Source organism: Desarmillaria tabescens, assembly GCF_030435595.1.
Source record: "Desarmillaria tabescens strain CCBAS 213 chromosome Unknown EV420scaffold_11, whole genome shotgun sequence".
NCBI classification, from domain to species: Eukaryota; Fungi; Basidiomycota; class Agaricomycetes; order Agaricales; family Physalacriaceae; genus Desarmillaria; species Desarmillaria tabescens.
This window is the reverse complement of record NW_026848310.1, coordinates 1,205,589-1,230,961: the sequence shown is the minus strand read 5'-3', so window position 1 is coordinate 1,230,961 and position 25,373 is coordinate 1,205,589. Positions and strand designations below refer to the sequence as shown.

Here is a 25,373-nt window from a genome sequence, read left to right as displayed (position 1 = left end):
TGTGCGACCTAGACTAGTTACGTAAGGAGCGTAATGAATATCAACAGCGGAGTCTCGTCCTGAACTCTTTGCTGCTTCCTCCAATGACTCTCGTCGAATCCGCTGCCTTTCCCCATCCTCACCATCTTGCTGAAGGCATAGAGAGGCTTCATTGTATGCCAACTGATGTTCCTACCGTTCCTCGGTTTGTGGAAGATACCATTCAGGTGGTCAGTCGTATCAGCTTCCCAAGTTACCGCTAGTATTGACAGAAATTTGTTTTGAATCTCTGCCAGCTGGCTCGACTAGCATCTCAGCACCATACCAGTGATTACAGCCGCATCAAGTTTGGACCCAGAGGCTGCTCGACTCGATATGTGCCATTGTGCATACATACCCCGGACGTGTACCAAGAATTGCGCCTTCATCAAAAGGAATGCAACCAAAATAATGCATGGTGGTACGGTCAATTTCAGGGCACCAAAGATGTCCCCAAGCCATCTGTGAATGTTACTTCGCCATCAGAGACGGAATTGGTGCAGGAACTATCGGCTGCCATGGAAGAGCCGTTGAATATTAATTGTAGTGCACCCGCTCCTTCTGAGATTCCTATCCAGCAGCACCTAATCAAGACTTCCGCGACGCATCCAATCAAGTGAGTTAGCAAATACCTACTTCGACCGATCATTCACATTTTTAATAGCATTTCATCAATAATACCTCCGGAATTCTTAGCACTCATATCTTCGCACCTCTTGCTCAGATCATGTCCTCCCACCTGTATCTGCCATACCATTCCAGAGTGCTCGAGATCGTGCAGAATGAGGTCCACTATCTGCGAAATCCCGCCATCTTTCTCGCTCGACCGTCTCGTATTCTCTGGGTGCCAATCTGGGAACGAGCTATCTACTCCCCCTGACCCCCCTGCCCACACACACTCGAAAATCTCTGAGCAACCAACGTCACATATCCGAACACGTTCTCATATTTCCCAGGCCTTGCAAGCCGCAATAAATTCCGGCTTTACTTCTGCATCCGTACAGACAGCTCCTCCCACCATTGATATGAGTCTGCAGTCTGACAGGTTTTCAGCCACGTCCCAGTCGACATACGCCACTTTTAACTCGAATCAATCTTCAGTATCGCTATCGCTATCATTAACCTTTTCTAATTCTTCTTTACCATTGTCACCTAAAAGATCCCTTCAAAATCTGCAGCGCACTCCTGATTCGGAGCTAGGGGAGAGGGTGTCCCATTCGGCTCCTGATCTCCTTGAACACGGTGCCCCAGTGGCACCTCCCATCTTGTCTTCCTTCACTCTTGGTAATCTGCTATTATCATCCTGCCCTGGTAAAAAAGGTGTGTCAGATCTCCATCACAGTGAACCAAACACTGATTTCATGTACAGTCCGGTTGCAGGGACCTGTTCGCGGCCGTTCTGGTGTATGTCGCAATTTAGAGATGGATCTAATGAGAATGAAGGAGCTGGGCGTGGGCTGTATTGTCTGGTAACGTTTTAACTACGTGACTGTTTAGTTTCACTAACCCCGCTTGACCTTCAGTTGTCTGGATGATAGTGAATTGGAGTTCTTGGGTGCCCGTTGGCCTGAATATGAACGTCTGACACGGCAAATTGGTATCGATGTCCTAAGGTAGGTTTCGTAAATCGCGCACACGAATTGTTATTGACATGTCGGAAGGTTACCTACGCCGGAGGGGTTGGCCCCTTCACTATCCGCTGCTTCGTTGAACGAGAACCTCACCGTCCTGATCCATACATATACACTCCGAGGTATTCCTGTACTTGTACACTGCCGAGGCGGCGTCGGTCGTGCAGGTGTCGTAGCATGCTGTTGGATGATCAGATTAGGTTTATGCGGGTGGTTTACGGATACGAATCAGCGTTGTTTCCATTCCATGGCGCCTTCATGGCTTTCCAACGATTCCTATCGTGGGCCAAACAGCTACACATTTCCGGTCAGACGTGATACGCTCGAGATGGTTGAGACAGCGATATGCCTCGTTCGAAGACGGAGGAGCGTCAAAGCGGTGGAGACCTACGAGCAAGTTAAGTTTCTAGTGGACTTTGTGGAATACCTTAGGGAATCAGCATAAAGGACGGTTTATGTAGTTGCACTTATTATTATCTGTTGTCGTGTTTGTTTTCTGTTATTATTCCCTCTTCTTGTCCAATACCCGAATATGGACCGAGAATTGTTTGAACCAAACATGTCGGATTAAGAACAGGAATGAATGAAATAAAGTACACATATCCCAAGCTAACCGGTCTGCATACGGTTTCCGAGGCCTTGTGCAAATCGACCCCCGCGCCCACGCGTAGTACCTGTACACTCGTCAGAGAAATTGAATTGGGTACTGCTGAAGGATACTGACCCCGAGCACCACCTCGTGTTCGCTCACCGCGGCCGCGTCGTTCCTGGGTCTGTTCTCCACGCTTTTCGCCTTTAGCACCATCAGCACGATCGCCCCATCCACCACTACCACCCATCTTGATATCAAGCATCTTTTCGTTTTGCTCCACCATAGCGTTGACTTTATCAGTGATGACCAGTGCCAATTGCTGGGCGCGAGACACTTCCACCCGATGTAAAACGACAACACCACCCGACTGATCTAAGGAGGCGGAAAGCTCCTCTGTCCATATCATCTTCGAGACGATAGATGTGACGGTACGAAGGGGCAATGAGAACGTTCTAGCAAGCAGTGAAAGAGATAGAGTGGTGTAGTGGGCCGAATACGTGAACAGGAAGGTGCGCAAGCCTTGCTCCTGTATTCGCCTGCAATATGATGAGCGCATGTAGCACTACGCCGAGAAATAACCTACTTTGCCAACATTTCCTTCACAGATGCAGCTTCGGGCATCAAACTCCAGATCTTGATGCTCTGAATCAGATCTCTGCACCGTTCCCACTCGCCATCCTGGAGAGCTTTGCTGGCCTGCATAATATGATCCCTGGTGCTCTCAGGAGGTCCGGTAAACACCTGTCTGTCTGCGAAATCAAGCAGGCGTCGGAATGGCTTGGAGATGGCTTTCCGCTTGAGCTCCTCAGAGTCTATACTAGCAAGCAATGGTATTTCCACTAGCATGCTAGACACGAGGAAGGCAGCTTCTAGCAATTCTGTGTTGATATGCATGTGGAAGGGAAGCTGCCGTTGCTTCTCTGCCTTCTCTTGTTCCGGTGTGAGCACCTGGAAACGCTGCTGATGAACGCCCTGTGCGAGAAGCTCCTTGACCCTCTGTGTCGTGAATATGTCTTGCAGTGTCGATTGGGCCTCTTTAATAAGTCCACATCTGAACGCGCACAGACCAAGTTGCACTACAGTACGGTTATACAAAATCTGTGTGGCAACGTCGGCAGAGTGGATGGATTCTTGAAGGTGCGACATGAGTAGCATGTCCCGGGCGGTATGGAAATCGTTATGCAAGGCATGGTGGTAGATGTGACTTAGCATAGCACGCGTTCGAAGAAGTGAGTTGCCGGCACCATACAGATAGACACATAGTTGATGAATCAGAAGAGAGGTCGTGCCTTGCGACAGGTTCATTTTTGGTTTTATGTCAGAGGTGTCGATACTTGCTTCAAGCGCTTGGACGACGGGATCGGGCTGGATTTCTGTTACTTAGACAAAAAGTTGAATTGAGGCACGTAGACCACGGACCTTGGAGTAGATATGTTCGAGCCTTCTCATAATGACCCGTCCAAGCGGTTCCTCTTGATTTGTCTTCTCATAGAAAGCTTCCGCCCGGCAGATCGTGTAGTACAAGACCTTCTCGTCTTTCAGTCGATCAACATATTCCGGACCGTGCGGATCTATGTTTTGCAGACTCTTGGTGAACTCATCGTCGAGTCTGTCAACAAAACTGATAATACTGCCACGTATCCGCACAACACCGTCCTTTTCGGTAGAAGGAATCCGCTCCACCATTTCATCGTAATCTTCGGTGATCTCCTGAACCGAATATGCAGAATTTGAAGCCACAATGGAAAGTAGTTGGTCAACTTCTCGCTGGGCAGACAGCCATAGCTCGATGGGCATATGTGTAGCTACCGAAGAGTTGTAGTCGAAGCGCGATGAAATGAGTGCAAGAAGAACACGCAGCCGCTGGTAGGTCGTAGCAGCCACTTCGAGGAGCCTTTCGAGAATTCGAATTTGCTCAGCTCGGTCCGTATTCTGGTATACAAGTCAGACTACATCCATATGCACATTAAAAGGAAGATGTTACTTTTTTACCACGCGCTTCCTGGACGGCTTGAAGATTCTTGAAGATGCTTTCTGATGTGAATTGCATGGTTTTCCCGCCCTTCCCAACAGTCGTAAAGTCATCGACAACCTCTCCATCAGCATCACCACTCCTGGCTGCTGCCCGCGCGGCTCCTGAAGCTGGAGGTGCTTCGCGAGTCGTCAGCGCTGCGTAGTCCCGTTCGAATGTTTCCGGGTCCTTCTCAAGGGTCAGAAGCACGAAACAGACACAGAACCTGTCACTTACCGTATTGTATTTAGAGATGTCCTGCTCATACTCTTTCATACTCTTTTTGACCTTTTGCTTCATGGCAGTAAGAGCCTTGGCGTTTGTAGCATTCATCTTTTTCTTTGACTCCTTCTCTTTGGCGATAGCAGCATTGAGAGAGGATTCCAAGCTGATGAGAGCTTTAATGTAGAAGGGAGGCACCGGCTCGGAGACGTTATGTTGGCGTTGAATCATACGCACGAGCTTGTCGAACTCTAGTAAGAACATTAATACAGGCGCTAATATGGAGATATCAGTACGCACCGTTGGAGATTGCAACCCAGTCATTGATTTTCAAGGCATTGTCGATAGCTTTGCCCGTCGACTCCATCTCTGCAAGACGCCTTTCCTGGGCGCTCATGATTCTTACACCCGCTTTTGTGTCCTCTTCCGATTCCTCATCTTCCGAGTCACTTCGAAGAGGTAATCCAGTTCTCTTTGTGGGCCGCGCATCGTCGTCGCTGTCACTATCCGATTCTTCAGACTCGTCGGAATCACTTGAGCTCGAATCTGATCCAGCAGTACGCAAGAAACGGGACATGGCTGGCTTCGCCGTGGAAGCTGCTGGTCTTTGGGTAGGCGCGTCATCGCCGCTGGACATGGACTCATCGTCGGATTCCTCGGAGTCAGAATCAGAGTCGCCAGCTTGTCTGAAGAAACGGGACATTATGGTATGGTGCGTACGGTGCCGAAAGGAAAAAACTGACTAGCGAAAATTAGAGTTTATGAAGGAATTGAACAACAGATGCAAAGAAATGCCGGCGTGACGGCACAGAGTAGGTCGACCTTTACTTGTCAATGCCACGATAACAGAGGCCTCTGTCTTTTACCCCCAAGCTCGGACTTAAGCTGAATATGTCCCCTCACCCCGATACCCGTCCTGCGAAGAATGATGGAACATATAATGTCCTCCTTACAGGATTTGGCGTATGTGACTTGTTCATTTATTGATGCTAGTTGGGGTCGACTTACGTTTTGTTCAGCCATTTGGACAATATAAAGAAAATCCATCTTGGCTCGCCGTCCGACCCCTGCAAAATACACTTATCGCCCTTGACCCCCATCCTGACCCGATCGTCGCAGATCCTACTACTAGTCCAGCCTCAGATGGCCCAGCGAATCTGAATGAAGAGCCAAAACGTTCGCCGCCTGCTGAAATCCGGATCTCGACATTAGAGATACCAGTTGAATACGAGACTATCCTAAAGATTGTTCCGGGACTGCATGCACGACCACCCGTTCTCCCCGAACAAATCCAGAGCAATCCTCTGTTTCCGCCCCCGCCAGAACGAGGATACGACTTTATCTTTCACATTGGAGTTGCCGGACGTGGACCATTACGGATGGAGAAGCTAGCACACAAGACTGGCTACCACATGAAAGACGCGTTGGGGAACTATGCTCCGACATCCAACACCAAGAAATCAGAGGAAGTGAATGGCGCGGCTGCAGGCGTTGTAGCGATTCCTGAAGGACAACCTCGACCACCCTCAAGTGATATACCCCCGGAAACTGCTCCGCTTGACAGTTTCACTTCACGTGTCCATCGAGGCTATGGACACGGCTACGAGCGCTTTACAGAGGGTAAGATGACAACTATCAGCTGTTTGGGGTACTGAACCTACCGCGATTTGTAGAGCTCCTGACTGATGTCGACGTTACGCGCCTGGTGCAAGACATGAAACTGGCAGGAATTGAGGTATGCGGACTTACTGCTCACCACTGACCCTCCCTGACGATACGGCTGACTGTAGCATGTATACTCGTCGATGGATGCAGGACACTACCTTTGCGATTTCATCTATTATGGCTCACTAGCGGAGGCACAACGCAACAGAAAGCCTTACGACAAGTCCAATCGCACCCGAGTACTTTTCATGCACTGTCCACCCGTGAATCAGCCCTGCAGCACGGAGGATGTGACAGACGCCATCAAGCAAATAATAGTATGGGTATGCGAAGATGGCGGCTCGGATTCGTAATAGTGCGAAGAGGGAGTACCAACTGTTACCACCTGTAAATATTTTTGCAACTAATATTTCATATTCCCAGCCAAGTATTATTTAATTAAATCTTTTTTTGGCGTGGATCTGCGACTGGTGACGGTGACTGACGTCATTGGGAGCATGATGTCATCGTTATTTGCCGTCTCCTTTATAGACGATACAACTTGTTCAGAACCACCACAATGTCCTCCAACAATTTCTCGTATGCCTCCGCTGCCAAACGCGCTGTCGACGATGGTCAGCCAGACCCCTTGCCGGACACCGGTTTGCTCAACACCACCCGGCCTTCAGCCAATCCTGTAGTAGACGACACCGCCAAAGTAACCATCGTACCCTCTGACTACAAATCCAATCCTGTGACGGCCACCTCCGCCAATGCACCTTCCCAAGACTTGGATTCACCTCCTAACAAGAAGCGTCCCAATAGGCAACATCATAAGGTTGAGGACGAAGGATATTACTTTTGGGACGTTGCGAAGGACTATCTACTCCGACCAGGTGTCGCTGGCGGTATCATTGGTATAGGTATGCAAACTGTGAAGCCTTCACCACTGGCTGACGATTCTACCTAGTTAATGTTGGTTTACTTGCTGGTGCAGCTCGCGCCTTCTACACCCAACCACATCTTCGTCGAGACTCAAAGGCCATATCCTCAGCGGTAGCAGCTACCATTGCTCTTCTATCCATGGAAGGATTTGCCGTCGAGAAGTATAGCAAAACTCCAAGGGGACAAGAGGAAGCTCGCCGTGCCAAAGAAGATGGCAGCCTAATCTACCGGAACCTTCGTGAGCAAATCCTTCGTCCTGATGTGCTCGGAGGGATTCTTGGTATAGGTTCGTAAACAAAATTTACTGACGAATTTCCCTCTGACGTGCTGCAGTTAACGCTGGTATTTTGGGTGCTGTGGGATATTTCTCATACATCAACTGGGATAAACCTACATGGGACAGGCGAGTTGTGTCAGCAGTATCTATTGGTGTTTTGGCGCTTTGGAGTGGCGAAGGGTAAGTTAATATCCTCTCTGACTTAAAAATACTATAATTCTCATCTTTCTCTAGTGTCTTGGCTGAAGGAATCAGATCCTCAAAACGTCAATGAAGTTTATCGCACGCGTGACTGAAACAAATAACTTAATTACATGGCACATGTACTTGAGCAATAACTTGTACCATTTCCCCATTATTTTAGAAAGGTTACCTAAAACCCTCAAAAAAGGCACATATCATACACATCATGAGACCTGATCGTAGCCTCAACTATCTCGCGGTCTACCCTCCCAATCATGACCGTGGTTTTCCAGCAGTTCCCACTCCCGCAAAGCCGCTTCGTCCCACATCTTACCTGACTTATCATCGGCCTTCTTCAGAAACTCCTCGCCTTCAAATTGGATCGGCATATAGTTATTATGCACAGGATGACTTCAAAATGCTTTAGAGTTTGAACAGAAGTAGTAACTGGAGACGCACGCGTAATCAGGATTGTAGTGGTAATCCTTGGAATATCCTATCTCTTTCATGAGTTTCGTGGGGGCATTACGAATTTGCATCGGGACAGGTATGGTCATATCTAGCTGGGCAGCGGCCTCAGCGCGTTTGTAGGCCTCGTACGCCCGGGTGGACTTCGGTGCCTCGGAGAGGTAGGCCACGAGATGAGCCAAGTTGATGCGGCATTCTGGCATTCCAACATTCTGACATGCCTGAAGAGTAGCCATCGCCTTGGGGGGAAAGGAATGGGAATAAATGGATGTTTTGTTTGAATATGAATTGAATGTGCTTACAAGTGGTAGAGCATGGTTATCTGCGAGGCCGATATCCTCACTAGCACAAACAACCATCCGCCTGGCAATATACAGCGGGTCCTCACCTGCAGTAAGCATTCTCGCCAACCAGTACATGGCAGCACTTCCTTGGCTTCCTCGTACACACTTGTGAAGCGCAGAGATCATATCATATCGACTGTCACCTGTACGATCGTACGATGTAGACACAGACTGTTTCATGGACGTTATAATGTCTGCTTCAGTTTTATTGGATGGCGTATTGACGACAAGCTCCAAGAGTGACAAAGCCGTTCTGGCATCCCCTGCGGACATAGAGACCATAGAAGCTATGACTTTCTCCGTTATTTGAGGGAAAGACCGTTGGGCGCCCGAATGTGATGATTGGGATGAACAATGAGGTGACATCCGTTGGCTGTCTCCCACGCTGTCAACTTTTGGAGATATCTTTTCAATAGCATTGTTTACGATTTTCTGAATATCGTCATCTGTCAATCGTTCGAGAACGAATACCCTAGAATACGAGTTAATACCCATGGATGGAATCGGTTGATACCTTACTTACCGACAGCGAGAAAGCAGGGCCCCCGTCAATTTGAATGACGGATTCTCGGTCGTGGCACCAATGAGCTTTGCAATCAGTAAGATGAATAAGTTGTATACCAAGGACAATTCAAAGCTAACCTGAATCTGTCCCTGCTCGACAAACGGCAAGAAGATATCCTGGCGCAATGGATAATATCAATTATATTTTTCCGAAAAAGATGCTTAGGCCCACCTGCTGTCCCTTGTTGAATCGATGAACTTCATCCAAGAATAAGACCGTCCTCCTATCGAAAAAATTAGCAAGGTCCGGCGGGGAAATCTCTTCAAACAACCTTCCTGTCAACGATAGCGTATTCCTAGCTTCTTCGAAAACAGCGCGGACGTCATTGATTCCCACAACAGTAGCACTCAGTTCTTTGAAAACGGATCCTATTTGCTTCGCAAATAGTCTGGCCAGTGTCGTTTTACCGCAGCTATGCCAAGTGAAGATTATGAGAAAGCCCAGCAACACGTTTGAAAGCGTCGACAAACGCACCCCGGAGGACCCCAAAATATCATGCTGCCAAGAGATCCATTGGCTACGCCGCTCATGAATAATGAATCAGGTGAGGTTAAATGAGAGTGTCCTATAAACTCTTCGAGATTCGCAGGGCGCATTCTTTCGGCCAATGGCGCTACACTCCGAAGAGAGGACGAGATTTTCGTGCGTTTGGATGCTACAGGAGTTGGCGATGACTGTGCTTCAGCCGCAGAGCGTTTGCTATTGCGAGGAGTTCCAAAAAAGCCACTATCGACTTTTGTTTTTTTCTTTATCGTAAAAATAGGTGCCAGCTCTTGAGAGTGGCGCTCCTGTGAGGAAGACGGTGGATCTGGACAACCATCGTCTATATGAGTATTAATGTCGCGTTCCAAGACGCGTCGAGAACATATAGGACTTGAAATATATTTGTCAGCGTGAGATAAGTCAAAAACACGCGTCGAGTGCGTACCACGTTACTATAAGGAAAACCGGAGGGCAAATAAAAACTCAGATTCTTCGCATACGAAGCAAATGATTCAACTGACCGGACTCTTCTTTCATTCCGACCAGGTTATGTACGTGGTAGAGCTTCAACGTTCAACAGGCAGGCAGCCACGCCGCAACGCGAAGTTCTCACCGACAGGTGATCGACACCTCTCGTGACTAACGTTGACAGCACCAAATGGTTTGGCAAACGGTCCGGAAAAGACGTCCAAGATTGATAAAGAAAATATATAGAATACAAAGGTGCGAAGAGCGTTTAAGTCTCTAAGCTGGTATTACTTCGGTGGACGATAGATTAGTAAACGCCAGGTAGCAATCTATGGGGAACTTTGGCGGCCCAATTCGCCCACTCTTCTGGGAATTCCTTCTTTAACGCCTCGTCCTCCTTCGGCATACGCCTCAAGAGTCCCACAACTATGGTAGTGACTAGTATTAGAAACGTGAGGGTCAAGAGTCGACAGGGCATCATTTCTAGACCTCCGCATGACCGTGCCCAGGAGCCCTACATATGGTTAGTCATTATTAGAAGCAAGCTGCACAAGAACTCACCGGTGAAGCATGCCATAGTACGATCCCCAGGATCGCACATATTACGCCAGAATAACCCGGGTGTCGGACTACGGTGTACGGACCCGTACGAATTAATTCGTGGCCTTCCCTGATGCTCATCTCAAATGTAAAAAGCCTTCCCAGCTCTTGGTAGCAGCGGTACCGAATGTACCCCCCAAGGGTGGTTAGAAGAATGCCCAGTAAGAAGAGCGGCGTTATGCGTATCTGGTCAGCGCTCCCGGTGATAACCAAAGCTGAAAGTACGCTTCGAGACAGGTCATTCTCAGGAATTGAGCGGGCCACAATTACTGTGGTCTCAGCGACTGCTCCTAGCCAACAAATAATCTTCATGTTGCCATTAGTAATAATGTTGTTGAAGGCAGCGGAACTCGCCTTGACTAGCAAGGGGCCAAGCCGTTGTTTGACGATGATCTCCAAGCTTGTTGATGGCGCCTTTTCGCTGCTACTGGGAGGGGGATGCGGAGGCGTTACTGAGATTTGTAGTCCCAGCATCGCTAGAAGCATGAATGGAATCTTAGCGTAAGACATTGCAGAGGCGGGTACGGAGGCAGCACTGTTCATTACCTCTGCTTTATAACGTCTTGCCAGACCCACCATGCGGATCTTGCCAATCTCGTTGTGGAAATTCAAGTTACTGATAATAAAACAGTTAGGTTGAGAATCCACATAAGAATGCCGGTAGAATACAAACTTCCTTCCTGCAATTCACAATCGCAAACTGAATCCCGAAGACAACACGCCAAAGAGTCTATCCCGGAGGGAAAGTGGCGTCGTAAATCAACTCCAGACTCGTAACACCTGGGTCATCAACAAAGGACAACTCGATGAAGAGAAGGCAAGTGAATCACCGCGACGTGTCTGTGAGGTACCCACACGTACTTCGAAGTAAGGGAGATATTCTTCCGAGAGAAGCTACCATCGGATACCTTGATCAAGACAGAGTAAACCCCTACAAGGAACACGATTGACTCACCATGTCAGGACCGCCTAAGAGTAGTTGTCAAAGAGTATACTTGGCCGGCTATATGCGTAACTTAAACATCAATATGGAAACGAAGCGTCGCCAGCATGAGCACAACCAACGCCAAAAGCCCGTGAAGTGAAGACCAGAACACCTCATTGATTCTTACTGAACAACCGGAGATGCAATCAACGCAATTCTTCGATTTCACCGTAATGAAGATGCAACTAAATTCACGGACGGATCAGCTAATATACGCCTGAGAGACAAAGCGTACAGAGCGTTGCTGCAAATAGAAAATACCCCGCTTGGAGAGAAAAGCATAATAACACGGTCGTTACACGGTGCTAAGGGTTACTTGATGGTCTTGAAACGGCCCCAAGGTTTCCAGCACCAAACCGCACTCCAGGAGAACGGAGGTAGGCTTTGAAAGGGTTTGAAACGCCGTAAATAATTATCCTTACGGAACTAGCGGATATCACGCCCTCAACAAGTGAGTCGTTACGACTGTATGCATTTCTATCAGTACGACATGACAAATTACACTGATTCTGAAGGTGATAATCCATCAGTACAATCAGAAAATATATATGAAGAAAGGACTTGCGTTGAAGAACGCTATTAAGCTTGGTGACTCGGGATTGGACACTCAAATCAATGGTTTTGTCACCAAAGTCAACTACAATACCGCCCAGCACATTAGGATTAACCTATGCCAAGGCGTTAAGGAATGAACGGTGGATATTAGAGAGGTAACATACCTTGTTGGTGACCTTGAGAACCTGAGCCTTCTGGGCGGTCTGAGACTGCTTCAATGTCGTTTCAAGTCGCGTCAAAATATCCCTCGGAAGGGGGGCAGCAGAAGTGACGACGACGGTGAGCTCTCCCTTGTGCTCTGCAACCAAGGCATTGAAGCTCTCAATCACTCCCTCCAATTCTCCCAGTCTCCCGTTTTCCGATAGAACGGCTAACAAATTCTTAGTGATATCGGAAGTAGCATCCTTCTTGGCGCCGGTATCCAAAGACGCAAAAATGGCGGCCAGGTCCGTCGCACGTTCCTTGGCCGAGAGAGTAGGGTTATGAACGAATTCGCTGACGGTGGAGTCGTTTTTTATGAGCTTGGACACGTTGGCAAGGTCGGCTTCGACTTTGGTGAGGGTTTGGGAAGATTTTGCCAGGGCAGCGCCAAAGGCAGCGCTGGCGTACTTAGTGGATATGGTAGAGGCTGCGCGACGGCCGAATGCAGGAGCAGACTTGACTGCACGAGCAGCAGACGAGAGTAACATGGTGGTGGATGGTCGTGGGCCGTAGTAAACCGGTTGGTTCCGACTGCGTGACTAGAGTGTGACTTTGTGACAGAAACATGGCTATGACAGCCGAGTCCGAGGTACTCCACAGCAGCCCCTGCCAGCAGCCAGCGTGGAGCTCGCTCACTCTGTGTCGCTCACTGTCATATTTAGGTAAAGGGATATCGGCCCTTTCCCTCGTTTTCTCGCACCTCGATACCGATAATCGTTGGCCACAGTAACCGACGACGACAACAGCATTTAAGACAATAGTTTTCCGTAAGTGGGAACAATGGCTACAGCTCGTGACTAACCTTCTTTGACTTTTATTAGGTCCTGCCCCATCCCCTTTCTTCTTTTCTTTATTCTCACCGTCCTTTCTCCATATTTTCCTCTCTATCGTCTGCTGTTCATGTCGCCTGGTCTCGCCTGGTTGCGAGCTATCGCGTTGACGACCCTGCTAACGGCTTCTGTCTCCTATGCAAGGGACGAAATTTTGTGTGCGTGCTACAGACACATCTTTTGCTTTGCATTGTTCTGACTATTTCACAGTCACCTCCTCTGTGACATATTGTGATCCTCCAGAGACATTGCTTGTCCAGCAATTCGACATCGTGTACTACAACAAGAATGAATCTATCTTCTTCAATGTATCAGCATCCAGTGTCGTAAGTACGCGCATCATCCGCGTCACAGCGTAATTCATCCTTTTTCCAGGAAGAGAACGTTAATGTTACAGCCAATTTACTGCTTAACGTCTACGGACTAACGCCAGTGAATGTCACTATCGACCTTTGCGACATCCTCGGCGGCGCTCTTTGTCCTCTGCCACAGTACAACTTTGTAGGGTCTGACACCATCTCACTGCCTTCATCACTGAACGTGGCCGACCAACTACCGGGGATAGCTTTCAAAGTCCCCGACCTCGAGGGGTATGCGCAGCTGTCTTTGTTAGAAGTAGGAACAGGCAATCTCAAGGCATGCGTGCAAGCCACTCTGTCGAATGGGTGGTCAACACACCAGCATGCCGTTACATGGAGTACAGCAGGTGTTGCCCTTGCTGCCTTGATATCGGCTGCTTGGCAATCACTCTCGCCCACAGCCCTAGCACCCTATCGGTTGCTGGATCTGCTTTATTTATATCAGACCATCGCATCAAGTGCCTTTCTGGACCTCAACTACCCTTCTGTTTATCGAGCATTCGCACTCAACTTCGCATGGGCCATCGGCCTAGTATCCTCAACCTCCGAACAAACCTCCATAGACAATATGCGACACATCACGGGAGGCACAATGGCAAACTCGACCTCCGGGTCCGCAATCGCTTTCGTTAATCGCAAGCTGAGCCCATACAATGACCACAGCCTTATCAGTACTGGCACCGTGTCGTCAGGCTTTTCCCCTCTCAATTTAGGCCGCAGGTCATCCTCCAGTATATTCAAACAAGCAAAAATCTTCTCCACAGAAGGTGTTGCGACCGTAACATCCTCATCTTCAAATGTCCTAGAAGCCGGTGTTCCTATATATGCCAACTCGATACACATCGCGACAGCCAACACTTTTATGACGGTGTTTTTTGCTGCTCTTATACTCACCGCCATTGCATTAGCAGTTTTTGGTCTTGGATATGTTGGTTTGCTGGCAATGCATCGTTTCCGTTTAGGACGGGCTGAACGGCGGGCTGAACTAAAGGCTTTGTACCCATCATTTGTCAGAGCTTGGTCATTGCGACTAGTAAGTGTGTCGTTGTCATCAGGAACGCAAGTCTAATGCATCGTCCTAGGGCCTTTTATCTCTTTATCCCATTGTTGTTTTCGCATTTTATCAGTGGACCCTCAAAGATTCGTGGCTATCGATTCTCTTATCTGTCATCGCGTTCCTTGCCGTGGCTTGCGGCACGAGCTATCCCGCCTTCATCACTCTGCGTACTGCGCGCCAGTCCACGGCATATGCCCTCTATTCCCGCCCTGCAGTCATCTCATCCCATGGTCCGCTCTTCGCACAGTACCGCACAGCCCGCTATTTCTTCTTCCTAATACCGTTGGCTTGTGTTTATCTGAAAGCGATCTTCATTGCATCTGCCAAAACGAGCGGCTTGGCCCAAATTATCCTATTTTTGACCGTGGAAGTCAGTATTATGACGAGTGTTATTGTCCTTCGTCCACACAAGACTCGAGGAGCAGACGTACTCGCATCGTACTTGGCTATCGTGCGTCTCGTTTGCACTGGCTTAATGATTGCGTTCGTTGAGCGTCTCGATGTCAATGCGATTCCAAGAGTGGTCATTGGCATCGTCATGGCTGTCATATATTCTGTGGCGATCATCGTGGTCGTTATCAATCTTGTCTTACACTGCGGCATCCAGCGGCTATGGACAAAGCAGGAAACCACGCAGCATGAAGGATCTGCTGACGATACAATGGTGGAGAAAGATAACCACCGAGCGTCATTCCCTGACCTCACCCGTCCCAAAAATCCAACGCCTGAACGGAACGTCCCATTGGATCCTGAGAGTAACCAGCCATACACACCATTGACACCGCCTTCAACGGAGGGTGACCACGGTGTGAACAACCGCGACTCTGCTTCTACCAATGTCGGAAACCTTCTACCACGGAGATGGTCATTTACGCCATTAAGTTCTCCGACAGACTCTCATCTCTCTCATCCGTCGCTTAGTAGTCCTTACCATACACAAGATGCAGGTCCTCGACAGCATACATGATTCATTACGCACCTAGATTTGTTTTTTCGCGCACGTTTATTTTCATAGATCACCGCATTTTCGGGCCCTAGGGACCTTAGCACATAGTCGCTCATTTATATCCTGCTCTCTAAGAGTCTAATCATCGTGTAGATATCATTTGTATCGCTAATTGGATTTCAAGAACATTTCATGAAAGGACTTGTGGAGCGGAGTGCAACTTGTAATTGAACGGCTATTTCCATGTACAGTTGCTTCCGAGCAACGTCGCCAGTGGTTGCTCGCCATTTTCCTTTTCCTTCTCACAGAATATCAAGGCGTTCATTGGCTACGAAACATAACGCCTATCCCTTTCCTCGCCATACGAATCCTACGCCGCACCAAATATTCCATCTGCCACGGTCTGCGTCCACAGAGGATGTCAAAGCAAGATGTATGCACTGCCGTTTCCTCACTTTCAGCAAGCTAAAAAAATGTCCATTCCTTTCGCTAGACTATGAACTCGTTCGTATATACCATCCCGACACGGTAGATTCGTCTGTGTCCTCCGAGTTGGCCCATGCTCGATTCCAATCCATAACAGATGCTTACAACGTTCTTCGTGGAAAAACGGCGTCCCAAGCTGATCCCGTCAGCGAAGCCCAGCAGGCGACTACCGCAGCACGGAGAGCAGTCCATGTTCGGCGCCATAGAGAATTGTACGAGGGCGGTGCTATTGATGACAGCTGGAAAGATCGTCTGATAATTGTCGGTCTCGTTGCAGTGAGTGGATTGTCCAGTTTCGTCTGTCTTTGCATTTATACCAGATCTAGACTGTTATTATCATCGTTGCCCAAGCAGTCATTGTGCGGCAAACGAAACTGCAGGAAGCTCGTTCTTTGTACTCTAGACGAAGTCCCCCGCAAGAAGATTCTCGGTTATCATCTTCTCCAGTCCAGCCCGAATCATAGCCATAGTCCATGAAATAAATATTTGAACCGGTATTTTCTCTATCTATACTCGCGTGTAATATTTCAGAAATAAAGACCTGTCCACCCTCGAGAATTCACTACAATCTCATCCCCGCCATCCTGATCCCCGACATAGTGGGTCCACGCTTTGCCAGATTTACCATCACCAGAACCAGGCAGTTCCGCTGCGGACTGTAAACCCGTAGCACTGTATGAACGGGAATGGAGTGCAATCAGACCGGAAAATCTGGCGTCGCGATAGGTCAAATAGAGATCCCCGTTCATCGAGGAAGTATGATCGCCCCGAATGGGCCTGTGAGAAGAAAGGTCTTCGATATAAGAAACATCCGTGCGACCAGCTCCAGTCACGGTGTCGAACGATGCGAGGTGCGTTGACGGGACTGGATGAACTCGGACGTTTGCAACGCCATCGCCTCGTTGAGTCACAATAGAGGTCCTGTTGACAATAGCGGCGTCACCAACGATCCATCCACGATACACTTCAAGAATCAATGCATCCGCCAAGAAACGTTCATGAGGTAGAATCATATTGTTGGCCTTCGTGGCATATAAAGTAACGAAGATGTTGTCCAGATCGACTTGAGAATCCGGGCGGAATTGAACGTGGGTCAAAGTGTGCTATAGTTGGGGCTTAGCAAAAATTCCGACTATTAGCGGCGCAGCTTACCGAGGCCACATGCAATTTCTTCAAGTTGGGAGGAATGTACATAACGATATCAAAACGCATGCAAGAAGATTCCTCCGACCTTGGCGTAGAGACTAACAGACGGCTGTTTTTCACTTGCTCCTCCATGGTGGGATACGCGAGGGACACCTGTTTGAGCAAAGACTCATCGTCGGTTCTCACAGTAATGTCATAGGAAACGTCGACCGAGTCTGCGGCACCTTCAGCGAGTACGATTGTTCCCACAGCACCACCATGAATGTCGATGGAATGTTCAAATCTGTCACCGACCGGAACCCGGACAGTGGTTTTGTCGCCTTCGAAGATATAAGGAGCGGCAAGGCATCCGAGGGAACTGCTGTATACTGGCATGTTTTCGAGACCGGTAGGAGCAGGCTAGGAGTGATGGATTAGTGTGAAATCATGTAGGAAAGACAAATTCACCGACAGTAACAGCCCATTTGATCAGCTTGACGGTGTAAAACAGCCCAAAACCTGCGAAGACAATCCCCACTGCCTTCCAGAACAGCGAGCAACTGGGAAAGAATTAACATTTTCTGGAGTTGGCTCGAACAAGGGACTCACTTCAAACCACAACACATGCAACACGCTTTAGATCGTTTGCGCTTCATCCTACGGGTTGCTGGAACCTCGGTATTGAGCAGACTAACTGCTTCTTCGTTGTCGCCATCGGTATACGCGGGAAGATGGTCTGCAGAGACACCCTCTTCATCGCTGGCAACCTTATTGTCTGGTTCACAACGGTCGATGTTTATCACAAGAAGAGACATGACTCTCGCTCACATTCATGGGCCTCTTTGAGCTTGAGAGCCGCCAAAACGATTGCAATCCATCCAAAGAATGAAGGACCTCGAATTCGAAGTCCTGTACCAGTCTGCGAGTCGGACATTAAGAATAAAAGAGTAATAGATAAAAAGATAGATGGGCGTTGACTTGAGCAAATTTGATGGTTAGAACTTAACTAGAGACGGTCAGAATAGGCCGCGTGCCGAGGCACATATTGGACACGATTGCTCGCCAGAGCAACCGATGCAATCTCACGGTGATCGCGGCGAGGTACTGCGAATGCTGCGCGCGCGCGTGTAACAACAGGTAATCGGATCAGTCTCAGTCTAAAACATAACATAGCATTCGATGGTCTACATATCGTACTCCAAAGATTAAATAATATGCCATACTTCAGGCCAAAGATCCCTGATGACTCGTTATAAATATAATGGTGGTAAGGTCGTGCTGAGCTCACCATAGGGTCCCAAGGGGGCAACACGACAGCATCTCCAGCTTCGAGAATCTTCACAAGATGCTTGGGAGCAAGAGCCTTGGGGACAACGACTTGGTAGACAAATCTGCAACGATCAAGTTAAGAAATAAGGTCGCTCGTAATATGAATACAACATACTCTTCGAACCACTTGTCGGTCATCATGTAATAGCCTTTATTGCCAGTGGTCTCGCCCCAAGAATTCTCCACTTTGTACCTGACAGGTTTACCGGCCGTATCCAGATGGACCGCCGTAATAACCATCGCGTGGGTCATAGAGGACTCGTTTACTTGCAAACGCTGGGCCTTTGTAAGACCAAGTGTGATGTCGAATGCAGTCTACGCGTATCATTAAGCAACCAGGATAACGAGCCGGAAGTAAGTATCCGCTTACCTCGTACTTGAAGAGGTCAGGATCCATTACGCCAGCATCTCTGTCTGAGAACTTTCCTACGTCGCACCCAAAGAAGACGGGTAAACCTGCTTTGATCATCTGTCGCCATTTTGTTAGAATTAATTGGTGATTTTCCAAATATAAGTCTATACCTTCACCACCGCATTCTTCATGTTCTCGATTTCAGTATTAATATCTACAGTTTCGAAAAATGAGGCAAGATGATAAAAAGGGGACGTAAAATATATTGACAAAGAACTGGTCGACCTCCCCAAATGTTGCCGAGCTTGTCGACAGTGTACAATTTAGAATATTCATTGCGGGGATCGTTGATCAACGAAAAGAATTCTTTAGGCTGTGAAACCAATCTTTCAATTTCTCATACAGATAAGGAGACAAGCGTGACCTACAGGATATGGCTTAGACGCGTTCTTCAAGAATTCAATTGGTGTGCCTTCCCATCTTCCAGCCTTACCATCTGCGTCATAATACTCCCAGACAAACTGCTTATCAGGCATGGGAGGTACGCCAAGAGTGGCAGTCATGATAGTATAGATTTCTTTCATCAGCTTTTCCTTCTCAGCACGGAGAGTGGCCTGGATTTCATCCGGTGAAAAAGCTCGAGCCTTCAAATTGCTTGACAAAGCACGGAGAATGAGCGCATGTTCGCGTAATTTCGTCTTGAGAAGGGCATTGAGCGGCGATGAAAGGGAAGAATGCGTGGACTCGGGATAGAGAGCTTGAGGTACAACGCCGTAATTCTCCAAAAGGTTGACAGCCATATCGAACTGACCACCATCGCTGATTAAGTCTCCAGAGAGGTGGGAAACAAGCCGATCGTCAAGAGGACGGTCAGCAAGCTCGATGGATAGCTCCAGGTAGTAGTTAGCCTTGTTGAGTTTGTCCCAGAAGAACAGATAAGACTATGTAAATAGGACGCAGCGTCATAAACTGCTGAGAAGGGTATTACAGACAAAAGATATCACCTGAGAAAGCTGGAATTCCTTCAACTTGAATTTCTTCATCACCTCGTAACGTAGGACGTTGGTTGTAGCAAATAACCAGCATCGACCACTGGACTTCTGGTTGGTAACTGGTCCGGTCTTGAAATCTATCTCATTGTTAAAGATGTGGGTATCAGCAATGACGGAGTCACGAGAAACGAGTGCTGAACGGATGTCGGAATGAGAAAGAATGGTACGGGCAAGCTGGGTCTTGGTATCGGCAGATACACTTTCCTCCCATTTCGCCACATTGTTTATCAATAACGAACCACTGGGCGATAAGGCAGTATCCTGGAGAGAAACGGAGGCAAACGAGGCAGCTACACTGCGAACAGATTGCTTCTCGTCATAGGACATCGTTTCTTGTGGACGCGAAGGAGCTGCCCCCATTGTTGCAAGATTGTCGGGGTGCACGTCAGTCGCCCAGTGGTGGTGACTGGTAGGGTTGTTCGTTGGAGATAAGGACAGTACTCCCCCCACATGGTGTGATCTGATCTTATCTCGGCTTGATCCGTTTTCATCACCGAATCCCGAGTCAAGTCGAAGAACCTTTCTTGGTGCTCACTGCTCACGGTCATTAACATTCATTTGCCAAACAGCTTGAACACTGCGCATATTTTGGCAGAATGTGCTGTTGTATAAAAGGCGCCTATGCTAGAATGATTTGGTGTAGTTACTCTCAGAACTGGCTTCAGGGATCATGGTCTCCATAGAGTCTTCCGAACTGCTTAACGTCAACTCTCTCATTACTCTTACGGTCCATATCAATCTCCCTAACGAATCTTTCTCCAGATTTCTGCACAAAGCCTTGCATATACAGTACTGGGAGGCTTTGTCGTAATCGTATGTTCATCCCCTTAACCATTGCTTCAACTCGGGGTGTCATATCTCCACTTTGGCTTCTAGTTTTCGACGATTTCCCTCCTTACCAAAGACAAGGTACCTCCTCTCAATCTGTTCTAGTATTTTCGCTGATTTTTGACTTTTACCCAGCTTTTTATCAATGAAGTTGTTCTAGGAACTGCCTTTGGCATCGCCATGGGTCCTTACGGTTGTGGTGTCTTTGACCCTCACTCTTGGGGATCATCTACCCAAACTGTCACTCTAGAAGTCATGCGTATAGTATTGGCCATTGGCCTGTTCATCATCGGGGTAGAACTACCCGGGCCTTACATGGCCACACACGCCAAGGGACTTCTCATCATGGTCGTTCCCACTATGGCTATCGGATGGATAACCGTAGCTGGTGCGAAGATCGTTAATACTTCTCTGTAGCTTCCATAACTTGCCACCAGGTGTTCTACGGGCTCTATTTTCGGGTCTAAGCTTTGTTTCATGCCTCGCAGTTGCAGCATGCCTGACTCCAACGGATCCTATCATATGTGCAGCTATCGTCGGTGCGGTGGAGTCTCCTGTCATAGTCTCGCAGACTCGGTTTGACCAAAAGATCTTATGAAGGAGGAAAGTTTGCCTTGAAACATGTCCCCCTTAATCTCCGCCAAATTCTATCCGCAGAATCTGCAGCCAATGACGGGCTTGGTAAGTGCTCAATATCCGAAAACTTCAGATACTGACTTGTTCTACCTGGATCACGAATTTTTATAGCATATCCTTTCTTATCGATATCTATCTACTTTACTGTTGAATCCTCCAAACGAGTTGCCTTTGAGAAATGGCTGATTATCGGATGGTTGTGTATGTGCAACATCACCACATCCATTTTAACGCTGATTTATATGCCGTTCCAGACGAAGTCATTATGGGGGTTGTAATAGGCGCCGTATTGGGTGGGTACCACGACGCGTCTTCATGATACGAAATTGAAAATTAGCTTGAACAGGCCTTGCATTCTCCTGGCTGATGAAAAGGTCACTACGAAAGGGATTCACTGACCGCGAGTCTTATATCGCGCAATATCTGGCCTTGGCTTTCTTGACAATTGGGATTGCAAGCACCATTGGAAGCGACGATCTGCTCGCCGCATTTGCTGCAGGTGCGTACGTGTGTGGAAATGAAAAGTAATATCGATAAAATCTCATTCTCAACGCGGCCACTTAGGCAATGCACTATCCTGGGACGAGCATTTCAATATTCAGATTGAAGACGACTTGTTTGCAACAGTCATCGATCGCATCCTCAACTGTGCTTGCTTTGTCTATATTGGAGCTTGGCTACGCTTTGATACCTTTAACGATCCCTCATTGGGAACGTCCCCCGTGCGGCTGTTGGTCTTGTTCATCGCCATACTAGTTTTGCGTAGAATTCCTGCCATGCTATTGTTGTACAAGTGGATTTCTGAAATCAGCTCGTGGCAAGAAGCTTTGTTTTCTGGTCATTTTGGTATGCATCAGGCTTTCTTCGGTATGTATATGCACCTTACTCTCTGACATAGGACCTGTGGGTGCACTGCGATCGATAAACCCTCCGTTCGTTTCTCACTGCTTATGATATAGATGGGAGTTGGGGCTGTCTTCATCTCAACCCTTGCCTTGACAAGGTTACCGGAGCCTCGACATCCTCCCGAAACCCAGCAAGAACTACTAGCAACTACGCTCCAACCCATCGTTTCCTTTGTCGTTCTGGGGTCCATAATCATACGTGCGATATCCCTCTGTTACAGTTACAAGATGAATAACGGACTATCTCAGATGGTTTATCCATCCCTTTCTTTTCTTTTGGTCGCAATGTTTCGCGTACACTTTCCCGTTCTACGCGAGATGGACCCGAGTGGATGTCTTGGATCAGTCAACGCGATGCGGCAGCTGGAGGTTACAAGGATGTCGAGAAGAGAAGGAAACCGGTGAGTGTAACTGTCTAATTGTGTCGTGCGGAATCTAGAAGCACCGCAGAATTTGGATTTGGAAGAGTATGAATCACCAGCAGTGATCCTGCCGACTTCTGGTGAATCATCGACACCCAGAGTCGTGCATTCCCCTGAAGCACAGTAAACGTTTTGTAAATTTGTAACAAGTGATGAAATTATGCTGTCCGGTTTGATACAGTATGTCAAGAACGTGAATCATAAGTCCCACACGACGAAAGAATATAAAGAGCTATGAGAAACTGTGATTTACTCAAACGGATTCGTCCTTCCACCCTGTAACAAAGGAATGGGTGTCAGAAACTGCCTATGTCCGAGGTAGATACGCACCTGGATCGTGGAACTTCCTCTATCCTCGCCGCAACCGCACAACCACTCATGCCACCACCGTCCGTCTGGGGGTGCTTCTTGCTGAGCGATGTCCTCGCGTTCGCTGGGAGTCAAGTTTATTTGAGGTGACCTCGTTGCATGCGGGGGTTCGCCAACGGGCGGCGGGGAACGTGGAGGAGGCAGATCGAGGGGCCTTGGCGGTGGATGACGTCTATCAGACAATTTAGCGGTTTGTGGGTCAACGTCCGAAAGCTCTTGCATCTGGTGCGAGTCTGCAAATGGTGACACTGCTTCTGCAGGGGTTTCAAAAGGATTTTCTGTGGATGGAGTACGGCTGTTGGACGGAGAAGAATCTGGAACGGGAGAAAGAGTTTCTAGCGGTACGGAATCAATGGAATCTTGGGATTTGAGTACAGAATGGTGATGAGGAGGGTATTTGGAGCTTGACTTGGTCGCTGTCCACAACAAACTGGCACGTCGACTGACGCCATCGACCAATGACGAAGGTGCTTGGTTACTTGGAGCCTCGCGCGTCGTTGCCTCTCGTGCAGCCTTCCGTCGCTGTCGCTCAGCAACCTCCCAGCGCCGCAGGGTCTAGAAGAGCGCCAGTGATGAGAAACAAGAATTCATTGTTAGCGAGCTGCTGACCTCTTCGACACGCTTTGTGTCGGATTCGTCCTCGTGCATCGGCGGGTAAGATGAGCCAGATGCTATTGGCTGATCTGTATCTGAGCTTGCAGAGTCTTCCACGACGTCAGAGTACTCGATATCATCCACTGCTCGCTCTTTGCCTTTTCGTCGTTTGTCTGTACGAGAAGACTCATCCCAAGGACGCAGACGAGTGAGATCTTCCTCTTCTGTCGGCGAGGGAGGCGACGACAACGGTGGGTGAGGAGTGACCGTCTCCATTGACGAAATCGAGGCCATGGCCGGAGTGGTCTTGACTGTGCAGTGGAGGGATTCTGCCCGTTTTGGAATCACGCCTTCTTGGCCCGTGCCAAACAATGAGGATTAAGTAAAGAATCCAAAATATGGTGTATATTAACGAAATAAATGTCCCTTGAGAATGCGTTATGTATACCGTGGTGTCCAACAATATTTAACCTAAAAGCGTCCATCGTCTCTCCTATGCGCAGGACTCTCATCATAAAGGCTCCCATCGTCAGCAACATATCGTAAATTTGATGCCTTCGGGCCATGCTGCAGAATGGGCTGGTGGGAATCGTCGAATTTCCGCCGTCGCGGCTGTACATCGTGCTGCGAGTACTGTTTCCCAGAGACATAATCGAGTTGCGAGCCGTTTCGCGCATTTGAGCAAGACTTTGATGGAAAGCATTCTAAATGTCACCTAATCATAAATAATTGATGATCATAAATCTGGCGTTTTGACAGACCTGCTCCTTCCAATACTGCATTCGTTTCTCTCTCTCTTGTTCTCTTTGAGACCGATGCAGGAAGAATAACCCAAAGAGTGTACCAAACATGCCTAGAAAGGGTGCATTTTTTAAACAAGTGGGAGATAGGGATTGCGGAAGCCTTACCTCCAAAATACCAATGCATACAATCACGTATACCCAAGCACCAAAGTGACGTGGTGTTCTCGGACTTTCGCCGCAAACACCAGAACTGAGGCAGTTGTAGGTGGAGCACCTGTGTGGGTTCAAGAAGGAAACGACAAAGAGTTTGATGATTACACCTACTCTTTATCGGCCGTCGCAAGTTTGACCGAGATCCTTGTTCTTGATGCATATAAGCTGTTGAGAATCGCAATACAGACCTAAGCGACAGTTGCCACTGAGGAGCTCGTCAGCATAGCTGTCAGCGGCTTTGGTCATAACGAACTAACCGGGATACGATGTCGATGTACTCTTGATAAGTTCCATAGGCGATGTAGGCCGTGTTCTCGACCACACAAGCTTCACCCTCAGTGACATTGGCCCACCTGCAGTTGCGTGAGCTCTAGGGCGGTCTAATACAGGCGGGCTACACGAACATGCAAATGTTGTTGAGACAGACAGATCCATTGACGTTCAGACCGATGTTGCTCTCGTCGGCGAGCTCTTTGAAGTTGGGAGGGCCTTCACATTGATCTTTGAAGACTTGGTAAGTTGCGAGCAACGAGATATGTTGAAAGTACCATCTCTATTGAGCTGACAAGGGCTGCCCACAGGAAGGACATCCAAGCACTGGTCTTGCTCGTCGGGACAAAACTGGCCACGAGGGCACTTGGGAGGCATAGTATCGGGGTCTGTATATCCGAAGGGAAATTCGTCCTTTCTACATCCTTTGTGCGCACATGTCGAGTTGGAAGCACAGTACGTCTGAGAATTGCAGTCGCTGTAGAATTGGTAGGTGCCAGCTTGCAGGCGATTATTGCTTTGGGAGCATGGATCGCCAAAGTGTTGTTGCCGCCGGCGAGAACAGTAGTAGGGAACGCAAAGATTGAAAGGACCGACAATATTTGCAGAGAGAACATCGTTGAGACGGCAGCAACCTGCCCAGTGGGTGTAGGAAGGAACGCTGG

The 25,373-nt window shown here is 48.3% G+C and overlaps 14 protein-coding genes across 14 annotated transcripts; 6 read left to right on the top strand and 8 right to left on the bottom strand.

Moving 5' to 3' along the window:
- Positions 1–4: 4 nt before the first annotated feature.
- On the top strand, positions 5–2,348 carry EV420DRAFT_196735 (protein-tyrosine phosphatase-like protein). Its single transcript, XM_060481173.1, has 6 exons — positions 5–209; positions 276–634; positions 683–1,338; positions 1,388–1,487; positions 1,542–1,631; positions 1,680–2,348. The coding sequence occupies exons 1-6, from the start codon at positions 84–86 to the stop codon at positions 2,092–2,094; spliced, it is 1,746 nt and encodes a 581-aa protein (XP_060333290.1). The 5' UTR covers positions 5–83; the 3' UTR covers positions 2,095–2,348.
- Positions 1,864–5,177, bottom strand: EV420DRAFT_1669604 (eukaryotic translation initiation factor 3 subunit 8 N-terminus-domain-containing protein; the record flags this gene model as incomplete). The annotated part of the gene is made up of 7 exons (XM_060479028.1): positions 1,864–2,323; positions 2,374–2,777; positions 2,825–3,606; positions 3,661–4,173; positions 4,226–4,441; positions 4,490–4,725; positions 4,775–5,177. The coding sequence occupies 7 exons, from the start codon at positions 5,175–5,177 to the stop codon at positions 2,259–2,261; spliced, it is 2,619 nt and encodes an 872-aa protein (XP_060333289.1). The 3' UTR covers positions 1,864–2,258.
- A 188-nt stretch (positions 5,178–5,365) lies between these two features.
- On the top strand, positions 5,366–6,492 carry EV420DRAFT_1640866 (uncharacterized protein; the record flags this gene model as incomplete). Its single annotated transcript, XM_060477157.1, has 4 exons — positions 5,366–5,437; positions 5,494–6,094; positions 6,148–6,209; positions 6,265–6,492. 4 exons carry the CDS (start codon positions 5,366–5,368, stop codon positions 6,490–6,492), a joined length of 963 nt encoding a protein of 320 aa, XP_060333288.1.
- Positions 6,468–7,775, top strand: EV420DRAFT_196480 (uncharacterized protein). The gene is made up of 4 exons (XM_060481172.1): positions 6,468–7,041; positions 7,089–7,349; positions 7,397–7,520; positions 7,575–7,775. Exons 1-4 carry the CDS (start codon positions 6,699–6,701, stop codon positions 7,612–7,614), a joined length of 768 nt encoding a protein of 255 aa, XP_060333287.1. The 5' UTR covers positions 6,468–6,698; the 3' UTR covers positions 7,615–7,775.
- On the bottom strand, positions 7,695–9,949 carry EV420DRAFT_1531826 (DNA polymerase III, clamp loader complex, gamma/delta/delta subunit). The gene is made up of 10 exons (XM_060472686.1): positions 9,905–9,949; positions 9,829–9,835; positions 9,375–9,773; positions 9,172–9,312; positions 9,072–9,123; positions 8,978–9,016; positions 8,859–8,923; positions 8,294–8,807; positions 7,983–8,230; positions 7,695–7,934 (listed from the first exon to the last, which is right to left on the bottom strand). Exons 1-10 carry the CDS (start codon positions 9,918–9,920, stop codon positions 7,769–7,771), a joined length of 1,647 nt encoding a protein of 548 aa, XP_060333286.1. The 5' UTR covers positions 9,921–9,949; the 3' UTR covers positions 7,695–7,768.
- Positions 9,950–10,045: 96 nt separating this feature from the next.
- Positions 10,046–11,496, bottom strand: EV420DRAFT_1531820 (uncharacterized protein). The gene is made up of 3 exons (XM_060472685.1): positions 11,125–11,496; positions 10,413–11,067; positions 10,046–10,365 (listed from the first exon to the last, which is right to left on the bottom strand). Exons 2-3 carry the CDS (start codon positions 11,028–11,030, stop codon positions 10,159–10,161), a joined length of 825 nt encoding a protein of 274 aa, XP_060333285.1. The 5' UTR covers positions 11,031–11,067; positions 11,125–11,496; the 3' UTR covers positions 10,046–10,158.
- A 347-nt stretch (positions 11,497–11,843) lies between these two features.
- EV420DRAFT_196352 (OSCP/delta subunit of ATPase) lies at positions 11,844–12,986 on the bottom strand. The gene is made up of 3 exons (XM_060481169.1): positions 12,156–12,986; positions 12,002–12,104; positions 11,844–11,945 (listed from the first exon to the last, which is right to left on the bottom strand). The coding sequence occupies exons 1-3, from the start codon at positions 12,678–12,680 to the stop codon at positions 11,935–11,937; spliced, it is 639 nt and encodes a 212-aa protein (XP_060333284.1). The 5' UTR covers positions 12,681–12,986; the 3' UTR covers positions 11,844–11,934.
- A 1-nt stretch (position 12,987) lies between these two features.
- Positions 12,988–15,516, top strand: EV420DRAFT_196427 (uncharacterized protein). The gene is made up of 4 exons (XM_060481171.1): positions 12,988–13,180; positions 13,233–13,348; positions 13,398–14,414; positions 14,464–15,516. The coding sequence occupies exons 1-4, from the start codon at positions 13,093–13,095 to the stop codon at positions 15,403–15,405; spliced, it is 2,163 nt and encodes a 720-aa protein (XP_060333283.1). The 5' UTR covers positions 12,988–13,092; the 3' UTR covers positions 15,406–15,516.
- EV420DRAFT_196368 (uncharacterized protein) lies at positions 15,517–16,366 on the top strand. The gene is made up of 3 exons (XM_060481170.1): positions 15,517–15,817; positions 15,878–16,146; positions 16,197–16,366. The coding sequence occupies exons 1-3, from the start codon at positions 15,628–15,630 to the stop codon at positions 16,332–16,334; spliced, it is 597 nt and encodes a 198-aa protein (XP_060333282.1). The 5' UTR covers positions 15,517–15,627; the 3' UTR covers positions 16,335–16,366.
- Positions 16,339–18,112, bottom strand: EV420DRAFT_1628700 (uncharacterized protein). Its single transcript, XM_060476072.1, has 5 exons — positions 17,824–18,112; positions 17,605–17,770; positions 17,468–17,555; positions 17,023–17,415; positions 16,339–16,973 (listed from the first exon to the last, which is right to left on the bottom strand). The coding sequence occupies exons 1-5, from the start codon at positions 17,927–17,929 to the stop codon at positions 16,398–16,400; spliced, it is 1,329 nt and encodes a 442-aa protein (XP_060333281.1). The 5' UTR covers positions 17,930–18,112; the 3' UTR covers positions 16,339–16,397.
- Positions 18,110–20,143, bottom strand: EV420DRAFT_1531810 (peptidase C1B, bleomycin hydrolase). The gene is made up of 8 exons (XM_060472684.1): positions 19,681–20,143; positions 19,105–19,617; positions 18,947–19,049; positions 18,847–18,890; positions 18,695–18,793; positions 18,440–18,639; positions 18,284–18,386; positions 18,110–18,234 (listed from the first exon to the last, which is right to left on the bottom strand). Exons 1-8 carry the CDS (start codon positions 20,086–20,088, stop codon positions 18,220–18,222), a joined length of 1,485 nt encoding a protein of 494 aa, XP_060333280.1. The 5' UTR covers positions 20,089–20,143; the 3' UTR covers positions 18,110–18,219.
- Positions 20,144–20,246: 103 nt separating this feature from the next.
- Positions 20,247–22,665, top strand: EV420DRAFT_1531787 (Cation/H+ exchanger). The gene is made up of 11 exons (XM_060472683.1): positions 20,247–20,637; positions 20,692–20,944; positions 20,994–21,095; positions 21,157–21,237; positions 21,304–21,393; positions 21,447–21,485; positions 21,539–21,691; positions 21,757–22,039; positions 22,072–22,075; positions 22,152–22,296; positions 22,347–22,665. The coding sequence occupies exons 2-11, from the start codon at positions 20,737–20,739 to the stop codon at positions 22,514–22,516; spliced, it is 1,275 nt and encodes a 424-aa protein (XP_060333279.1). The 5' UTR covers positions 20,247–20,637; positions 20,692–20,736; the 3' UTR covers positions 22,517–22,665.
- EV420DRAFT_1531771 (uncharacterized protein) lies at positions 22,666–23,856 on the bottom strand. Its single transcript, XM_060472682.1, has 3 exons — positions 23,498–23,856; positions 22,850–23,443; positions 22,666–22,795 (listed from the first exon to the last, which is right to left on the bottom strand). Exons 1-3 carry the CDS (start codon positions 23,774–23,776, stop codon positions 22,769–22,771), a joined length of 900 nt encoding a protein of 299 aa, XP_060333278.1. The 5' UTR covers positions 23,777–23,856; the 3' UTR covers positions 22,666–22,768.
- EV420DRAFT_1531768 (uncharacterized protein) lies at positions 23,840–25,371 on the bottom strand. The gene is made up of 9 exons (XM_060472681.1): positions 25,285–25,371; positions 24,987–25,225; positions 24,843–24,939; positions 24,692–24,791; positions 24,576–24,588; positions 24,402–24,545; positions 24,244–24,335; positions 24,101–24,186; positions 23,840–24,002 (listed from the first exon to the last, which is right to left on the bottom strand). The coding sequence occupies exons 1-9, from the start codon at positions 25,323–25,325 to the stop codon at positions 23,954–23,956; spliced, it is 861 nt and encodes a 286-aa protein (XP_060333277.1). The 5' UTR covers positions 25,326–25,371; the 3' UTR covers positions 23,840–23,953.
- Between the last annotated feature and the right edge of the window lie 2 nt (positions 25,372–25,373).

What these genes read in the sequence shown, in the direction of transcription:
- EV420DRAFT_196735 (XM_060481173.1), top strand. Translation starts at nt 84, where the DNA reads ATGACTCTCGTCGAATCCGCTGCCTTTCCCCATCCTCACCATCTTGCT. An exon ending in TGGAAGATACCATTCAGGTG is followed by an intron (nt 210 to 275) that starts GTCAGTCGTATC and finishes AATCTCTGCCAG; the next exon opens with CTGGCTCGACTAGCATCTCA. An exon ending in ATTGGTATCGATGTCCTAAG is followed by an intron (nt 1,632 to 1,679) that starts GTAGGTTTCGTA and finishes ACATGTCGGAAG; the next exon opens with GTTACCTACGCCGGAGGGGT.
- EV420DRAFT_196480 (XM_060481172.1), top strand. Translation starts at nt 6,699, where the DNA reads ATGTCCTCCAACAATTTCTCGTATGCCTCCGCTGCCAAACGCGCTGTC. An exon ending in TGGCGGTATCATTGGTATAG is followed by an intron (nt 7,042 to 7,088) that starts GTATGCAAACTG and finishes GATTCTACCTAG; the next exon opens with TTAATGTTGGTTTACTTGCT. An exon ending in CGGAGGGATTCTTGGTATAG is followed by an intron (nt 7,350 to 7,396) that starts GTTCGTAAACAA and finishes GACGTGCTGCAG; the next exon opens with TTAACGCTGGTATTTTGGGT.
- EV420DRAFT_1531826 (XM_060472686.1), bottom strand. An exon ending in ATATTTTGGGGTCCTCCGGG is followed by an intron (nt 9,313 to 9,374) that starts GTGCGTTTGTCG and finishes CACTTGGCATAG; the next exon opens with CTGCGGTAAAACGACACTGG. An exon ending in CACTACAATCCTGATTACGC is followed by an intron (nt 7,935 to 7,982) that starts GTGCGTCTCCAG and finishes AGCATTTTGAAG; the next exon opens with TCATCCTGTGCATAATAACT.
- EV420DRAFT_1531820 (XM_060472685.1), bottom strand. Translation starts at nt 11,030, where the DNA reads ATGGTGGGTCTGGCAAGACGTTATAAAGCAGAGGTAATGAACAGTGCT. An exon ending in TACTATGGCATGCTTCACCG is followed by an intron (nt 10,366 to 10,412) that starts GTGAGTTCTTGT and finishes AACCATATGTAG; the next exon opens with GGCTCCTGGGCACGGTCATG.
- EV420DRAFT_196352 (XM_060481169.1), bottom strand. Translation starts at nt 12,680, where the DNA reads ATGTTACTCTCGTCTGCTGCTCGTGCAGTCAAGTCTGCTCCTGCATTC. An exon ending in TTCTCAAGGTCACCAACAAG is followed by an intron (nt 12,105 to 12,155) that starts GTATGTTACCTC and finishes GCCTTGGCATAG; the next exon opens with GTTAATCCTAATGTGCTGGG.
- EV420DRAFT_196427 (XM_060481171.1), top strand. Translation starts at nt 13,093, where the DNA reads ATGTCGCCTGGTCTCGCCTGGTTGCGAGCTATCGCGTTGACGACCCTG. An exon ending in TGCAAGGGACGAAATTTTGT is followed by an intron (nt 13,181 to 13,232) that starts GTGCGTGCTACA and finishes ACTATTTCACAG; the next exon opens with TCACCTCCTCTGTGACATAT. An exon ending in ATGTATCAGCATCCAGTGTC is followed by an intron (nt 13,349 to 13,397) that starts GTAAGTACGCGC and finishes TCCTTTTTCCAG; the next exon opens with GAAGAGAACGTTAATGTTAC.
- EV420DRAFT_196368 (XM_060481170.1), top strand. Translation starts at nt 15,628, where the DNA reads ATGTACAGTTGCTTCCGAGCAACGTCGCCAGTGGTTGCTCGCCATTTT. An exon ending in AGAGGATGTCAAAGCAAGAT is followed by an intron (nt 15,818 to 15,877) that starts GTATGCACTGCC and finishes TCCTTTCGCTAG; the next exon opens with ACTATGAACTCGTTCGTATA. An exon ending in TAATTGTCGGTCTCGTTGCA is followed by an intron (nt 16,147 to 16,196) that starts GTGAGTGGATTG and finishes TACCAGATCTAG; the next exon opens with ACTGTTATTATCATCGTTGC.
- EV420DRAFT_1628700 (XM_060476072.1), bottom strand. Translation starts at nt 17,929, where the DNA reads ATGTCCGACTCGCAGACTGGTACAGGACTTCGAATTCGAGGTCCTTCA. An exon ending in GCTCAAAGAGGCCCATGAAT is followed by an intron (nt 17,771 to 17,823) that starts GTGAGCGAGAGT and finishes GTTGTGAACCAG; the next exon opens with ACAATAAGGTTGCCAGCGAT. An exon ending in TGATCAAATGGGCTGTTACT is followed by an intron (nt 17,416 to 17,467) that starts GTCGGTGAATTT and finishes CATCACTCCTAG; the next exon opens with CCTGCTCCTACCGGTCTCGA.
- EV420DRAFT_1531810 (XM_060472684.1), bottom strand. Translation starts at nt 20,088, where the DNA reads ATGGGGGCAGCTCCTTCGCGTCCACAAGAAACGATGTCCTATGACGAG. An exon ending in GGGAGGTCGACCAGTTCTTT is followed by an intron (nt 18,891 to 18,946) that starts GTCAATATATTT and finishes TCGAAACTGTAG; the next exon opens with ATATTAATACTGAAATCGAG. An exon ending in ACCGACAAGTGGTTCGAAGA is followed by an intron (nt 18,387 to 18,439) that starts GTATGTTGTATT and finishes TGATCGTTGCAG; the next exon opens with ATTTGTCTACCAAGTCGTTG.
- EV420DRAFT_1531787 (XM_060472683.1), top strand. Translation starts at nt 20,737, where the DNA reads ATGGGTCCTTACGGTTGTGGTGTCTTTGACCCTCACTCTTGGGGATCA. An exon ending in CATATGTGCAGCTATCGTCG is followed by an intron (nt 21,096 to 21,156) that starts GTGCGGTGGAGT and finishes GATCTTATGAAG; the next exon opens with GAGGAAAGTTTGCCTTGAAA. An exon ending in TGCAGCCAATGACGGGCTTG is followed by an intron (nt 21,238 to 21,303) that starts GTAAGTGCTCAA and finishes GAATTTTTATAG; the next exon opens with CATATCCTTTCTTATCGATA.
- EV420DRAFT_1531771 (XM_060472682.1), bottom strand. Translation starts at nt 23,776, where the DNA reads ATGGCCTCGATTTCGTCAATGGAGACGGTCACTCCTCACCCACCGTTG. An exon ending in ACACAAAGCGTGTCGAAGAG is followed by an intron (nt 23,444 to 23,497) that starts GTCAGCAGCTCG and finishes GCGCTCTTCTAG; the next exon opens with ACCCTGCGGCGCTGGGAGGT. An exon ending in GAGGAAGTTCCACGATCCAG is followed by an intron (nt 22,796 to 22,849) that starts GTGCGTATCTAC and finishes CCTTTGTTACAG; the next exon opens with GGTGGAAGGACGAATCCGTT.
- EV420DRAFT_1531768 (XM_060472681.1), bottom strand. Translation starts at nt 25,325, where the DNA reads ATGTTCTCTCTGCAAATATTGTCGGTCCTTTCAATCTTTGC. An exon ending in TTGTCAGCTCAATAGAGATG is followed by an intron (nt 24,940 to 24,986) that starts GTACTTTCAACA and finishes AAGTCTTCAAAG; the next exon opens with ATCAATGTGAAGGCCCTCCC. An exon ending in ATACGTGATTGTATGCATTG is followed by an intron (nt 24,336 to 24,401) that starts GTATTTTGGAGG and finishes CACCCTTTCTAG; the next exon opens with GCATGTTTGGTACACTCTTT.